At 46.1% G+C, this 14347-nt stretch overlaps 1 protein-coding gene across 26 annotated transcripts in view; it reads right to left on the bottom strand.

The window, feature by feature from the left end:
* The window catches only part of Dennd1a (DENN domain containing 1A), a 487315-nt gene that overhangs the window by 30764 nt on the left and 442204 nt on the right, over positions 1–14347 (bottom strand). For 2 of the 26 annotated variants that reach the window (XM_063283998.1, XM_063283994.1), the window contains one exon: positions 1216–14223. The exons of the other annotated variants lie outside the window; for them this stretch is intronic. In XM_063283998.1, coding sequence (XP_063140068.1) covers positions 14116–14223 — 108 coding nt within the window. In that variant the 3' untranslated portion in view covers positions 1216–14115. Of the gene's footprint in view, positions 1–1215; positions 14224–14347 lie in introns of those variants that run through there. 26 annotated transcript variants of the gene reach the window in all.

Raw genomic sequence — 14347 nt, forward strand, 5'->3', positions numbered from 1 at the left:
CTAGACCAAGCCTCACAGGTAACAGGTGGCACAGACATAATTTAAGCCCAGGTATGCCCACAAGTGCACACACTTTCCCTGATACACAACACACATAGAGCAGTGGCAGGCAGATAGTGATATATGCTCTGTGAGCTCAGGGCACTGCTCCCCCAATCCCCATGATGCTGTTCCCTGACATCCTGGAGCTCTCTAATCTGTGAAGTCTGCTCGACCCCACGGGAAGGTCTGTCTGAAAAGCAGCCTGCATTTCTCTAGGCCTGTGCTCTGCTTGGAGAGTTTGCTCAGTACATTAAGGGCCAGGGCCAGCTCAGCAAAAGCAAGACTCATTTATCATCTCTGGAATGGTGTCCACTCCAAACAGTACAGCAGTAGGAAATAAAAATAAAAGCTTCCACCTAATTTTGCAGTGGTACAGATAAGAAAACTCCATGACCTCTCACTTCCCAGCCCAAGAGAACTGGTCAAATTCCTATGCTCAGCAAGCTGTCAAGACCCAGGCCTTGTCCCCCATGGCCTCGCCTCAGCCTATCACAAGTGGCCCTCTTGGCCATCCCTCAGAGCAGCTGCTCTACCTCACTTGTGCCTATGTCCTTCTCAACACACTGGTTACACTTCTCACTCACCCACCTGATAGAATCTTGCCCCTCAGGGCTGCTCTCCCCGAGGGTTCTCCATTCTCCCCACTCCTAAGAGCGGGGAGCATCTTGCTTCCTGTCTTCCCTAAGAGGGGCAGTCTTTGGTGGTGGTGAGGAAAGTTGGGGGTTCACACAGAGACTTCTGGTTTCTGGTACAGGCCCGCCTATAGTAACAACAGTACAATGCTCACCCATGAGTGGGTACCTAGCATCAGGTCCTTTCAGGCCTTTACCAAGCACTTGCACCAACAGATTATCCTCATCACTTGGGCTACTTTGTCCTTAGCACCAGTCACATTCCTAGCTTGCTTTTCATCAGGAACCCCTCCCCACCTCTTTCTGAGATAGAAAGGTAGAACTCTGTAGATCAGGCTGGCCTCAAACTCACAGAGATCCAGCTGCCTCTGCCTCCTGAGTGTTGGGATTAAAGGAGTGTGCCATCACCATCAAGCTAGGAAAAACCTTAACCTAGAGGTATTTTAACTTACCAGGCTGAGCTCTAGGGCTATTTCCCAAAGCAAGAGCCTTTCTCTCTCTCTCTCTCTCTCTCTCTCTCTCTCTCTCTCTCTCCCTCTCTCTCTCTCTCTTTCTTTCTTTTCTTCTTTTTCTTTTAGTGGAATGCTCGTATGGAAGCATTAGAAAGCTTAGATATGAAATATCCCTAAATTTCCCCAGTGTGTCAGTTAAAGAAAGACAGTTGGGTTTGCTAGACAGGGGAGTGGATTTATTTTATTTTATTTTATTTTATTTTATTTTATTTTATTTTATTTTATTTTTTTCCGTGTCTAGGAACCACTGGATGGAGAACTTGGTTTCAAATTCCTGGACCCTGGAATACCTTCCTATCTGTGTCAGAGTCTACCATCCAGAGCCTCAGCAGAGTTTAAAATCCCAGCTAATAGGTTAACAACTGTTTTTCTTCAGCTTCAAATGAAGAATATCAGAAGGCTGGGGGAATATGCAGCTTTCCAATTTGTACGGACTGCACACAGCTCCCTGCAATGTGTGTTTGACAGGACTGACATTTTGTACCGCTGTGAGATGGGAAAACGTGTGACATTTTTATTCATGGTGGCGTACGCCCTTGTAATGATCAGCTCTGGTCGGTGTGCTTACCGCAGCAGCCCCGAGCCCTCGGAGAACAAACAGGAGCCCAAGGTGCCAGCAGTTCCACTGCCTTATTAAACACTGCCAGGATCCTAACGAAGACCAACTGCTGGAAAATCTCACTGTCAAATCCTCAAGGACACTGTCAGCGCACAGCTAACTGCATATATTTTTCATTTAAAATACTGAAATCCAGCATTGTGCCATTACAACCAAGGGGAGGGGTGCCCACTCCAGCCATTCTGTCAGCTACTTCTCCTGAGCTCCAGATGTTGGAGCCAGATGCCCAGTGGGATTCAGGGCTCAGAGAGGGGTTGAAGAGATGGACACAGGCTCTGTGAAAATGCAGCCCTACTTTCATGGTGGGGGGCTGAAAGTTATAGGGTTCCCAGAAGAGTCACTTAGGAAGTCTACTCACTAGCAAGCCAAAGTGAATCTGCATAATTAGAAAATTCTTTTGGCCCAGCCAGCCATCTTCCTGGAGGTGCAACCCATTACTTCCTGCAACTTGGTGCTAATCAGCCTTCTGCTCGGTAGCAGACCTCAAGACATCTGCAGGAACACACAGCCACAGTAGGTGTCACACCTTGGCAGAAAGGCTGTGTGTCAGGGTACCCACCTGCAATCTCACCAGTTGCCTCAAACCAGAGGTCTCAAGGTTACCAGGCAGGAGGACTCTCTCTCCCTTCTGGTGGTCATTTCTAAAGCTGATGCATGCTGATGGATGGAAGCCAGTTCGCCTAGGTGATTTGTTTATGGCTGTGTGGTAATAATATATTGATGTACTTATTTTGTAAATATGCATTATTTATACAGTGCTTCTATATCCATACTCCAGCCCATATGCACTAAGATACAGCACTATTTACTTATGGGATCCCTGGTGTAAAAGGCCTAACAAGCTTCCCTGTGTGGTTCCTATGGGTTTGCAAAAATGGCCAGTGGCTGGCTTGAAACGACCCATGTTCTCTACCCAGCAAGACACAGGCTTATATTTTTAAAGCCATGTCTATAAGTTGGTTATCCCAGAACATCGTGGGATAGTGAAGAGCTGACCATCTGGGGAGGGAGATCACAAGAGCCTGGGATAGAAGGAGGAAGCCATGAGGAGTAAAAAGACACATGGGTGGGAGAAGAAACTGGGCTGTAAAGACAGGAGGGCTGCACCCATTTCATTGAAGGAAGCACTGGAGCTCTCAGCTGGCCTGTGCCGTGAGTGCAGTCCCTCTCTCACAGGCTATGCTGCAAACCTCAGCTGAGTATGTCGAGGACACATATAAACCAGTTCTAGCTTTGTGTTGCTCTGCCTCAAACTCCAAACTGCCCTGTGGAGGGCACTTAGCTGACTGCTGACTGCTCTGCTCTGCCTGGGAGTCTCCACTCATGAAATCAGCACCCTTGGTTGAGCTCCCCAAGCTCACCTGCAATATTAGGGATGTCTTTAGTTGTCTTTCTAACTTACCTATTCTGTCCCAGTAATTCAGGTCCCAGTTGTCAGTCCCTTGAACACAACCTGTTCCTGGCTTGAAGTCATGCTTGGGGTATAATTTAAGCTCCCCCAAAGCTTGGCTACTGCCCAGATCTTACCTGCTGGCCTCTGGTGACCATGTTGGCCCCTATTTCCCTGGAGTTCATTCTCTTGTCTGGAATGCTCACTCCCACTCTGGCTCTATCCAATACATGATGAGTATTATGGAGAGCTTCTCTAGATCCAGTTGGAATGCTCCCTCCTCTAGATGGCTGCTCTGTTCTCTACTCCCAGACTTGTGCCCATTTCATTTCATTTCCTCTTTGTAGCATTTGTGGACTGCTTCTCCCAACCACTGAGCCATGAAGGCAGACAACATCTAATTTTCTGTGACCCAGGGGCCTTTGCACCTGCCATGCCTCAAACATGTCAGATGAGTGAAGGGGTAAATCCTGAAAGGATTACTGTTGTGTTGGCAGAAAGACCAAGTCCTCAGATTGTCGCTCATAAGATGGTAGTGATGGCAGAAGGCTTTCGATAGAGAAAACTGCTGCTACTCCCCAGCTCTGCCAGGTGGGGAAAAGGAAATGAGAACACCCATGTCTCTGCTGTGCACATTGCTAGACACTTGGTGGGCATTCAGAAAATGCCTGTGTTAAAGCAACTGGTGTTGGGACAACGTAAAGTTCAAAGTACAGGCAGAATGCATGAGTCTTAGACAGGAAAAAGAGAAATGCATCAAATTGACCTTGATCTAGTCAACCAAATACCCAGGGAAGCAGGCAGAGTTGATGAAGAGGGCTAGGTGGAAGGTGAGGAGAGCCCAGGCTTTGGCACTGGATGGGTATGCCTAGCTTGAACTCTTGCCTTGATCAGGTTGCTTGACCTCTCTAGGAAAAACACTTGCATCCACTGTGTACAGCTCTTGAAAGATTAAGTAACATGAGGCTTGGAGAGCAGTCCGTCCCAGCACAGCAGGTCCACACTATTATGAGAACCTCCTCAGTGCATCTGATCCCTTCTTATACTGTATCTCTTGGTTGGTCCCTGTGACTCCCTTCTCAAGGGCATCTGTAGGTTAATAATTCCCCTGCATAGGCAGTGTCCAGATCACTACTGGATGCAAGATATGTGATAGGTAGCTCCTGGCATGCATAATGGCCACTGAGCAGAACTTTCTGCCAAGCCAAGGACACTGAGAGCCAGGCAGTGGTGGTGTACACCTTTAATCCTAGTACCTGGGGAGTAGAGGCAGCAGACCTCTGAGTTTGAGGTCAGCCTGGTCTACATAGGGAGTTCCAGAACAACCAGAGCTGTATAAAACCCTGTCTTGAAAAGCCAAAAAAGAAAAGAAAATTAGACTAGTGACATTAGGAGATGCCATAATAAAAGTGGTGCTAGAAACTGCCGGCACATCAGCCCTGGGGCTCTCCACCAGGTGATGCTAGAAGTCAGCACCTTGGAAAGGAGGACAGGATACAGTTCCCAGGCACAAAGCCCATTCAGACTTTCTTCCTGCTTAGAACAAGAATTTCAACTGGTCAGGCCACTCAGATTCTATTCCTTGGTAGTTTTAGTCGGATCTTTCTTGAGGTTATACCTTGGGCTAATACAACCACTTAAAAGGTAAGCATTCTCTAATTAAGCACTGGACAAAGCGAGTGCTGGCTAACCAGGGTAGTTTAGGACTAGGAAGTGTAATTTCTCTGGCTTGGAGTCTTCCCCATGTAACTAGGACATGGCTGGAAGAAGCTGCTCCCACTGGTGTTAGGTTAAAGATTGTAGTCTAGCTACTGAGCAATGCAGCTAGCTGTAGTGACGTGCTCAAGTTGACACTGAGGAAGTGATAGGTCCCTATGGGATGGGAAGGAAAACAAGACTGAGACCAAAACAATTGGGGTTTAAATTCAAATGGCAGAACAAGGCCTTGGGGATGCCTCTTAGCTTGCTGACTTTGAATCGGGGAGCTACAGGACTAGGGGTTCTGTGAAATAAGAAGTCCAGTGACTGCAATGCCTATTTTTATAGAGTGGCACAGTCCCGGCTATGATTCACTCCTTCACTCCTTTTACCTGGGATCCTCAGTTCTAATCTCCCTGGCTGGTACACACTGACATGCCTGCATGCTTGTTCTCTTCCCTCTGTTCTACCCCACGGTTTTTCTTTTCTTCTTCTCTTCTCTTCTCTTCTCTTCTCTTCTCTTCTCTTCTCTTCTCTTCTCTTCTCTTCTCTTCTCTTCTCTTCTCCTCTCCTCTCCTCTCCTCTCCTCTCCTCCCCACCCCTCCCCTCCTCTCCTCCTCTCTCTCTCTCTCTCTCTCTCTCTCTCTCTCTCTCTCTCTCTCTCTCTCTCTCTCTCTCTCTCTCTGAGACAGGCTTTCTCTGTGTAGACCTGGCTATCCTGGAACTAACTCTGTAAGATGGCCTTGAACTCAGAGATCCACCTGCCTCTGCCTCCTGAGTGATGGGATTAAAGGCATTCACCACCACGGCCTGGTACTTTTTTTTTAAATCTGGCGTTCTGCTTGATGTGTGCCCTTGACTCTGCATGCTCTTGTAATCATAGGTTCCCCTCAGCTCTGGATAAGAACTTTTCTCTGGAACAGGATAAGAGGCAAGGACACTTTCCTGTTGGATCTCCTGCACACTGTTTGATTGAGTCCTCCTCTCTTTGAAAACCACCTTCCAGCTCCTTTGCAGGAATTACTCCTTTATCTCTGAGGTGTGTGCATTCATGGGATGTGTCCCCTGTGTGCAGGAGACCTTTAGCCATGGTGACTGGCTGGGAGATGGGCTCAGTCAGTCACGGCCATATCTTGTGTGGAAGTTACTTCTTTTCATCTTCATCTTCTAGTTAGAAGGATGTGTTCTGCAGTGGTAAGTCATGTGATCACTGCATAGGAGAGTGTTAAGAGTGACACTTGAAAAAGTGGGAGAAAGGCCTGGCTTACTCGATTTGGTACCAGAATTAGACCATAATCATGGCCCATACAAACAAATAATTTCTTTTTGGAAACTGAATTTGGAAATATGTCTTGAGAGCCCACATACCCCAAACAATATAAATTTCTAATATAAGCCCTTCCTTGGTCTTCAGAGCTGGAGTGGTACCTGACCTAGCCAATACCAGTCAACTCCTACACGTGCCCACACACTTCTCCTGTATTCACCACCTTCACACACACCAGGACATTACCCAGCATGCTTTTGAGATTAATGGTAGCTTTGGCTTATGGTATCTCCACCAGGTGCAGAATACCAGTATACTTGTCTTGGCACCAACTGAGACACAGAAATGTTAAGGAGGGCCTAAGGTCTGGAAGGTAACCAGAAACAAAGCCTTATTGTGGTTCCATATCCTGAGATCCTGGGCCACTGGCTCAGCTTCTGCATCAGATTAACAGTATGCATCCATCAAGGAATCACCATGTTCTCAGCAGAGCTGGGGAAGATCCAAACTTCAGGTCAGAACATGGCCTGAAATGAACTCTGACTTCTGAGCCACACACTCTGGAAGAAGTCCTTATTATCTTCTTGCCTATCCTGTTCTCAGAAGGAGGGGGATAAGCCTTGAGACCCATCCCTAACAAGATGGCCTGGTGGGTCACATGGCTTGGTCCACTGCAATGGCAGCAGCAACTGTGGCATCTGCTAGAACAGAGACCTCAGGTTTTAGCACAGCACCTGGCAGGAAGTGAGAAACTCAGTATTACCCTCTCCCTCAGCTGCTCTTAAGAATGGCCAAATGCCAAGTATGTAAGATAGGTGCCCTTAGGTCCCAAGAGGAGCTGGTGGCAGCAGAGATGTTCTGTCACCTTGACTTTCCGCATCCATCCTTCACCTGGGCTGAGTGTGAGTGGAGCTGGTGCAGTTTGACAGGTGCTATTCTGAGGCAGGGTTCTGAAGGCTGCTTCCACACTACATCAGGAGCTCTGCCCACATTGCTGAGTTCTCTAGTATTGCTAGCTCCCCAAAATAAGAGGAGCACTTCTTAAGTGCTGCATGTTGCAACAGAAATCTACTGACTTTCTACCTCAGCCTCTGAGTTTCCATCATCTGAGCTCTCTTATTATTATGACTGTCAGACTCATTGGCAAGTACATGTAGAGTGCATGTGGATGCATGTGTGGAGGTGTGGACACCTACTTGCCTGTGCATATGTGAAGCCAGATGTCAATGGCTGATGTCTTCCTCAACTACTCCCCACCTTGTGTTTTGAGACAAAGTCTCTCAGTGAGCCTGGAGTTTGAAGTGTTGGCTAGACTGGCTGGCCAGTAAGTTCATAGAATCTGCCTGAATAGGTCCACCGAGCCCTTGGGGTAGTGATACATACATGCCTCACTAACTTTTTACATGTGTATCAGAGATCAAATCCCAATCATGTTTGCATGGCACTTTGCAACCAAGCTACTCTCCAGCCCCCTAATATGTGATTTTTCAGACAGAGTCTTCCCCATGTGACCTAGACTGGCTTCATACTTATGGCAATCTTTCTGTCTCAGCCTCTGAAGTTCTGGGATTGCAGGCCTGATGTCTGCAATTTATATTCTATGTAACTCAGAGACAAGGGCCTCTTCTTCTGACAGCTCTTCCCTCCCCCTCTTGAATAGGTCCAGGTAACTTTGGGGTATAGAAGAGTGTCTTACTCCTCTGACTTGTCCTTCACTTTCCCATGGGGCATGTATGGTTGACCGTAGGACCTCATAAAGACACAACACAGTACAATGTGACAGGATCCAAGTTCTTAACACTCAAAGCTGCCTCAACTTGTAAATGGATCCTTATTTATGGAAAGGGAATTTGCAAGTAGTGTTTGAGCACTAATAGATTATCCAATTTTCTCCCCAAATGAACAGAATAGCAACTGAGATGAAACCAAATAACTTGAGGTACACATATGGAGAAGTCAAACAATAGTTAATTAGTTACAGTCCAATTTAATCATCTATGGTAATAATAAAACCAATGTGTGTTTACAGACTGCTAGCTTCATGCCAGGTCCTGTTGAAGACTGTGAACCTCTAAGAGGTTTATGTAATCATGGGGGAAGATTGGTACTAAAGAAATGATCACAAGACTCTGTGAGAGATTGGTGTGTGCAGAGTCCTGGGGTAGGGTACAGAGAAGGACCTAGAGGTTCCTACAGGAGCCAGGAGGCTTACAAGGGGACACGCTCTGAGTTTGGACACAGAGGTAAAGGACCTCCTGGGTTAGGTCAAGGGGAAGATGGAATCATTAAGGGAGACTAGGAACATGGTGGTGAGATGGCAGTCTTCAAAGGCCATGGGGTACTGCAGTGGGAGTGTCAGTCAGGAGGCACAGTGCATGTGATGGTCATTTGGCTTGCTATCCAGGCTGTTAGAGAAGTAATGGAGAGGGGAGGACTGAAGTGTTCAGGGTTGGTGTGGGTGAGGTTCTGAGGTGGGAGCTGAGGATATGGAAGGAGTCTGGCAGGGACTGTATGCTCCAGTTTGGGGTGGTGGTGGTCTGTGTTTGAGGTGTCATGAGAATGCAGGACACCTCTGGAGGTGTGAGTGAGGAATGGCACTTCTACAGAACTTCTCAGGATACTCAGAGCCAAGGGTTTTGAGGACATTTGTTGTCTTGGTAGCATTTCGGTGTAGCTAAGACTGGCAGTAAAGGACAGGCTCATGCTTTTGGTTGTATTTCCAGAGCTGGTCTTAGGATGGTGTTCAAACCTGTCACAGCTCACCAGAGAGCTACCATGTTATTTGATTAGGATACTGGTTTAAACATGCATGGTGGTGTATGCCTTAATCCCAGTTGGAGGGAGGAAGATCATGGCAAGTTCAAGGCACCAGTCTGGTCTATACAGCAAGCCAAGCTCTAGGATAGCAGGACTTTGCTTCAACAAAACAAAACAAACTTTTAAATTATTTTATACGAATGGGTATTTCACTTGTACGCATGTCTATGCCCCATGTGTATGACTGGTGCCCATGGAGGCCAGAAATGGATGTTAGATCCTTTGAAACTGGAGGCACAGATGGTTGTGAGCCTCTATGTGGGAGCTGGGAATTAAGCTCAAGTCCTTTGGAGGAGCAGCCAGTGCTTTAAACCATTGAGACAACAATCTAGCCTCTAAACAGCTTTTGAAACTTTACATTAAAGTTCATATTCCCTTGTTCAAACAGAAGGAGTAGAGGTACATTTCAAGATGTGTGTTTTGGAATCTGTACATTGGAAAACAAGCAATTACTCATTTTGCAGATCAGTGAATTGTGGGAAATGAAGCAAGTCTGGAAGGTCTGAGAACTGGTCCTCCCATTTCTTTCTCAGTGAGCCTTGGCAGCCTGCACTCAGGGCTAGCAGCAAGCATCCCTGGACTTCAGCATTCGTCCAGTTCTCTAGCAGGGAGGGAGGGTTGCACTCAACCAAGAGGAGCAGAGGAGTTGTGCTGGTTCAAGAGTAGACATGAGTGAACCATGCCAGCACAGCCAAGCTGTTTCCTTACCAGCTTATGACACATTTCAATAAGCACAGATATTCAAAGTACTTGGTAGCCTGGCCATTTGACTAGATGCAGAGAACAACTTCTATAGAAAGTGCTGCCACCTCTGCTGACTTCTGCCAGGGGAGAAGGGTCAAAACATCATGTTGTTCCTGTGGGTGCTCCCACTGCTGGGGAGGTCCCTGCTTCCTTACCCCTTCTAAAGCCAGGGACAGGAAGGAAGTCCCAGTCCCCATCTCAGAAGAGTGAAACATGGGATTTGACTCTCTAGCCTCTTTTCTCTTTCTTTTACTTCTACCTGGAGAGAAGAGCTTCTCTGGGGGTCTGGGAAGGAATCGGACATGCCCTATCCTCCCTTCCATAGTCGGACATGCCCTATCCTCCCTTCCATAGTCGGACATGCCCTATCCTCCCTTCCATAGATCCCTCTAAGTAGGTGTTTTAGAACAGCTGTACCACTGTTTACTGATCCTGTGAGGATTAACTTAGTCCTTTAAATTCTGAAGCAATGACTTAGCAACCATTTGGCCTTAGGACTTATGTAGTATTCTCCTTTTACTCATTTCTTTTGAGTCAGCATCCTATGTAGCCCAGGTTGGATTTGAACTCTGATCTTCCTGCCTCCATCCCCCATCAAGTGCTAGGATTACAGGGGTGTAACATTCAGCCTAGCTTTAGCCTTTATTTAAAAGGTATGCATTTTAGGGGCTGGCAAGATGGTTCAGTGGGTAGAGGTGCTTGCTGTCCATTCTGACTACAGGATTCACACGGTGTAAAGAACTGATTTCTGCAAGTTCTCTCCTCTCCTCTCCTCTCCTCTCCTCTCCTCTCCTCTCCTCTCCTCCTCTTCCTCCTCCTCCTCTTCCTCCTCCTCCTCCTCCTTCTCTCTCTCTCTCTCTCTCCCTCTCTCTCTCTCTCTCACTCTCTGTTCATTTGTAGGCCTATCTCTCCATCATTATGTCCTACACGGGTGGAGACTGGGTGCTTACTTATCTTACGGTATGTAGATGGAACAGTATATATACAAATAGAGGCCCAGTCCCAGCCTTGAGGAGAGCAGCGGGTAAGAAACTATCTTTTTTCCCTGGCAGTGGTTTCTCTTGGCATTGAGATCCCCTCTTGTCAGCTACTCCCATACTGCTGAGGACTCTGCAGAAGGCCTTTTTCTGTCACCCTGTAGGATGTGTCCACTGGGCTGTCTTGTCTAGGCACCAGCACCAGGGTTGTAATGTAGAAGGGTTAATGTCGCGATTACAACAGCCCTGGTTTTTACAGTCCAGAGAAGTGAACTTTTTGTTTGTTTTATTTTGTTTCATCTTATTTCTTACTTTTGAGACACAATGTCATGTGTATCCCAGACTGGCTTCAAACTTATGTTGTTCCTGTCTTAGTTTCCTAAGGCCTAAGATTATAGACATGTATTACTAAACCCAACTTTAGTTAAGCAAGTGGGCTTGAAAAAATCCATAGGAATGTAAGCCCAGAGTGAGAATGTCGAGATGGTTAGGTACGATCTGACTGGGGTTTGAGTGGCCATACTGACAATGTGGGTCTGAGCAGGTCCCTTCAGGTCTTTCATCTCTTGACCCATAAAATAAGGTCAATAGTCCCTGCCTTCATATAGGATATTGTGAGGCCTGTTCCTCCACCTGCAAGGAGAGGATTTACATACTAGGGTTATATGAGTAGCACTGATGAATCATAAGTGAACATTTAGACTTTATTATAGATTAGAAAAAAAAAACTGGACTGGTATGCTAAATCTGTGACGTTAGAGATACCATAAGAGGAAGCTACAGTCTGGACGCAAACCAGGTTCAAACAGTTTAGAGAGCAATGTGCAAGTAAGGAAAACACAGAAGGATGTAGCACATAATTTTTAACTGTTAGAACTCTTAAATCTCAGACTGGCCAGAAGGACTGTACCCCTGCCATCAATGGCCCATCAGAGAAGGTCCTAGGGAAGGACTGAAGGACAACCCACCAAGGGGCAAAGCTGGAAAGAATTAAAAAAAAGGGTGTCTGTGGTTTCTCCATCCCCCTCCTCCCTGCTAATCTGTCACCTAATAAGAAGGGGCCCAGCTCAAGTGAGCTAGCTGGTGGTTCACTTACAGCAAACTGATTAAGAATGTTCAACCAACAGCAGACTGTAGACCTTTCCAGAGAAAATAAATAGAGTGTAGACTGTATGCAAATGTGTTTGTCACTTTGACAGCACGTCTCAATTAAGGCATCTTGCGGCTGTGGGTAGGCTCTGTGGCTGCAGCTGGAAGGGAGAGCCCGCTGCATGGCTGATACTAGGGGCTTGACCTTAATCCGTATGCATGCATTAAAAAAAAATTCCTGCCTTCCTGTACACTTGCATAATGCTGGCAGCCACGTGAGGGAAGTGACAAATGGGGGGTGGGTGAGCCACTTTCATCCTCTCCAGTTTGCAGACCTGTGAAGGCACAGACAGCTCTTATTTCAACAGAGTTTGGGGTGGCTTTTTAATTGTTTATCCCCCACCCGTGTGAGCACACACACTCTTATTCTGCATTTAGCTGGGAATGACATTAAAGCATTTCTCTATTTCTTGCTGAAATGGAAAGAAGGTCTCTCTATTTCACATAGGGCCTCCTTTTTTGTGTGTTTTGAAAAATGGAATGTTTAACACCATGAATCCCCCCAACCCCCACCACCTCCTCTTTCTCTGTAATGGGCTCCCAACTCCAGTGAGGGATCCTTTCATGGGCAGGTTTGAATGTTCAGGAATGAGGACAAAGGAAAGCAGGAAGCTGACTCTGGAATGCCATGCTGGTGACAACAGGGCTGTGCTTTCAGCAAACATGGCCAGGAACTGGGGTGTGGATTGTTCCGATGGGGCCTAAGCCCCTAAGGAGACAGGTCCTCAGGGTGCAGACACTGGTGTGCTTTGAAGAGAACTGCTAGTTAGTCAGTGCTTCTGCTTTACGGGATGTCCTGGGTCCTATGACATCCCTTTAAGTATAAAATTAGAAGAGGGGCAGATTTCCCAAATTGATGAGGTACGGACATAATTATCCGAAAAGACTGATTAGAAGATAGTGGTTTCATGTGCCAGTTCATGCTTTGCAATGAGAGCCCACAATGGCTGTTTTGCTAATTATTTTTCCTTTTACACTTTTATTTCTCTTGCATGTGTGTTAGCTTATGTATGTGGAGTGTGTGTGTGTGTGTGTGTGTGTGTGTGTCTGTCCACGCCCAAATGTGGAAGTCAGAGGACAAACTGGGAGAGTTGGTTTTCTCCTTCTATCACACAGTAGCTGGGGACTGAACTCACATTGTCGGGTTTGGTCATGGGCATCTTTACCTGCTGAGCCATCTCAAGGGCCTGGTTCTCTTTAATTTTAAATAGTTCAATACTTGATATATAATGGCTCCTGATGAATGTCTCTTAACATAAGAAATATTTTGCATGAAGGATTCTAGGCTCCTTTTGAGGTGAAATAGCAATCCTACTAACAGTAAATACAAGTTATACAGACAGGTCCCTGCACATATGTAGTAGACATGTAGCTTGGTCTTCATGCTGGTCTTCCAACACCTAGTTATCCCTGACTTGGGTGCCTGCCTGTGGATCCTGCTCCCCTAACTGGGCTGTCTTGTCTGGCCTCAGTGGGACAGGATGTATCTAGTCCTGCAGTGACTTGAGGTGCCCAGGTGTGTTGGTGCGGGGGGTGGGGGGGACCGCTCCATTCTCAGAAATGAAGGGGAGGGCGGGATGGGGGAGGAGTCATGTGAGGGGTGGACTGGGAAAAGGGGGGGCTGCGATTGGGATGTAAAGTGAATAAATAAGTAAATAAATAGGTAACAATAAAATAAAAATAATCATAGAGTAAAATCTAAAAATACACCTCATACAGACTAGCTTTATCATACTTCATCTAGAGAATGGCTAAAGAATCAGATGACTTAAGTTCAGTAATACAATGTAGCTTGTGGTCCTTGGTTAGAGCCCTAGGACCAGAAAAACAATGACGACTACAACAGGAAACCTTGCGGACTCTTGTTACAACCATACCTACGGAGCCATGTTTCAGATACCAAATCAAACCAAAAGCACCAAACTGCACACACCACACACACACACACACACATTTATATTTAATAAATTAGAACAGTCAATTGAAGAGAAGTAGGGAAGGCTACATAATCCTTTTAATTGAAAAATATAGCCACAGGTAGGAAATGGATGAAAATTTCAATTTCTCTAAAGAGTACAATGTATTAGTTAAGAGGAAAGAAATAAAACCAAATGAACAGACAATTTTTTAAGCACTCAGGTCCTTGCAAGCAGTTGGGTAAAGAGTTGTATTTCTAGAACCACAGCAAGGGTGTTTACTCAGAGAAACACAACCCCCAATATTGATTTTCAGGGAGTACATTAATAAAGAACTCCTAATTGACTTTTTTTATAAAGCTTTTGCTTGTTGCCTTTTATTTGAAGGTGCAAAGAAGGGCCTGGGACGCCGAAGTGTTCTAATGAGATGCTTAGCTAACAGACACGTTAAAGGCAGTACCTAGGAGTGGAGGGGGAAGACAGCAGGTACATTTAATGACTCCTTCTAACAGTGGAGCTAGTAATGTCCAATGCCAAGTTGTTTCCACCCACACTTTTGAAAATTTATCTTCAAAAAATGTTTA

Source organism: Rattus norvegicus, chromosome 3, assembly GCF_036323735.1.
Source record: "Rattus norvegicus strain BN/NHsdMcwi chromosome 3, GRCr8, whole genome shotgun sequence".
Taxonomy (NCBI): Eukaryota; Metazoa; Chordata; class Mammalia; order Rodentia; family Muridae; genus Rattus; species Rattus norvegicus.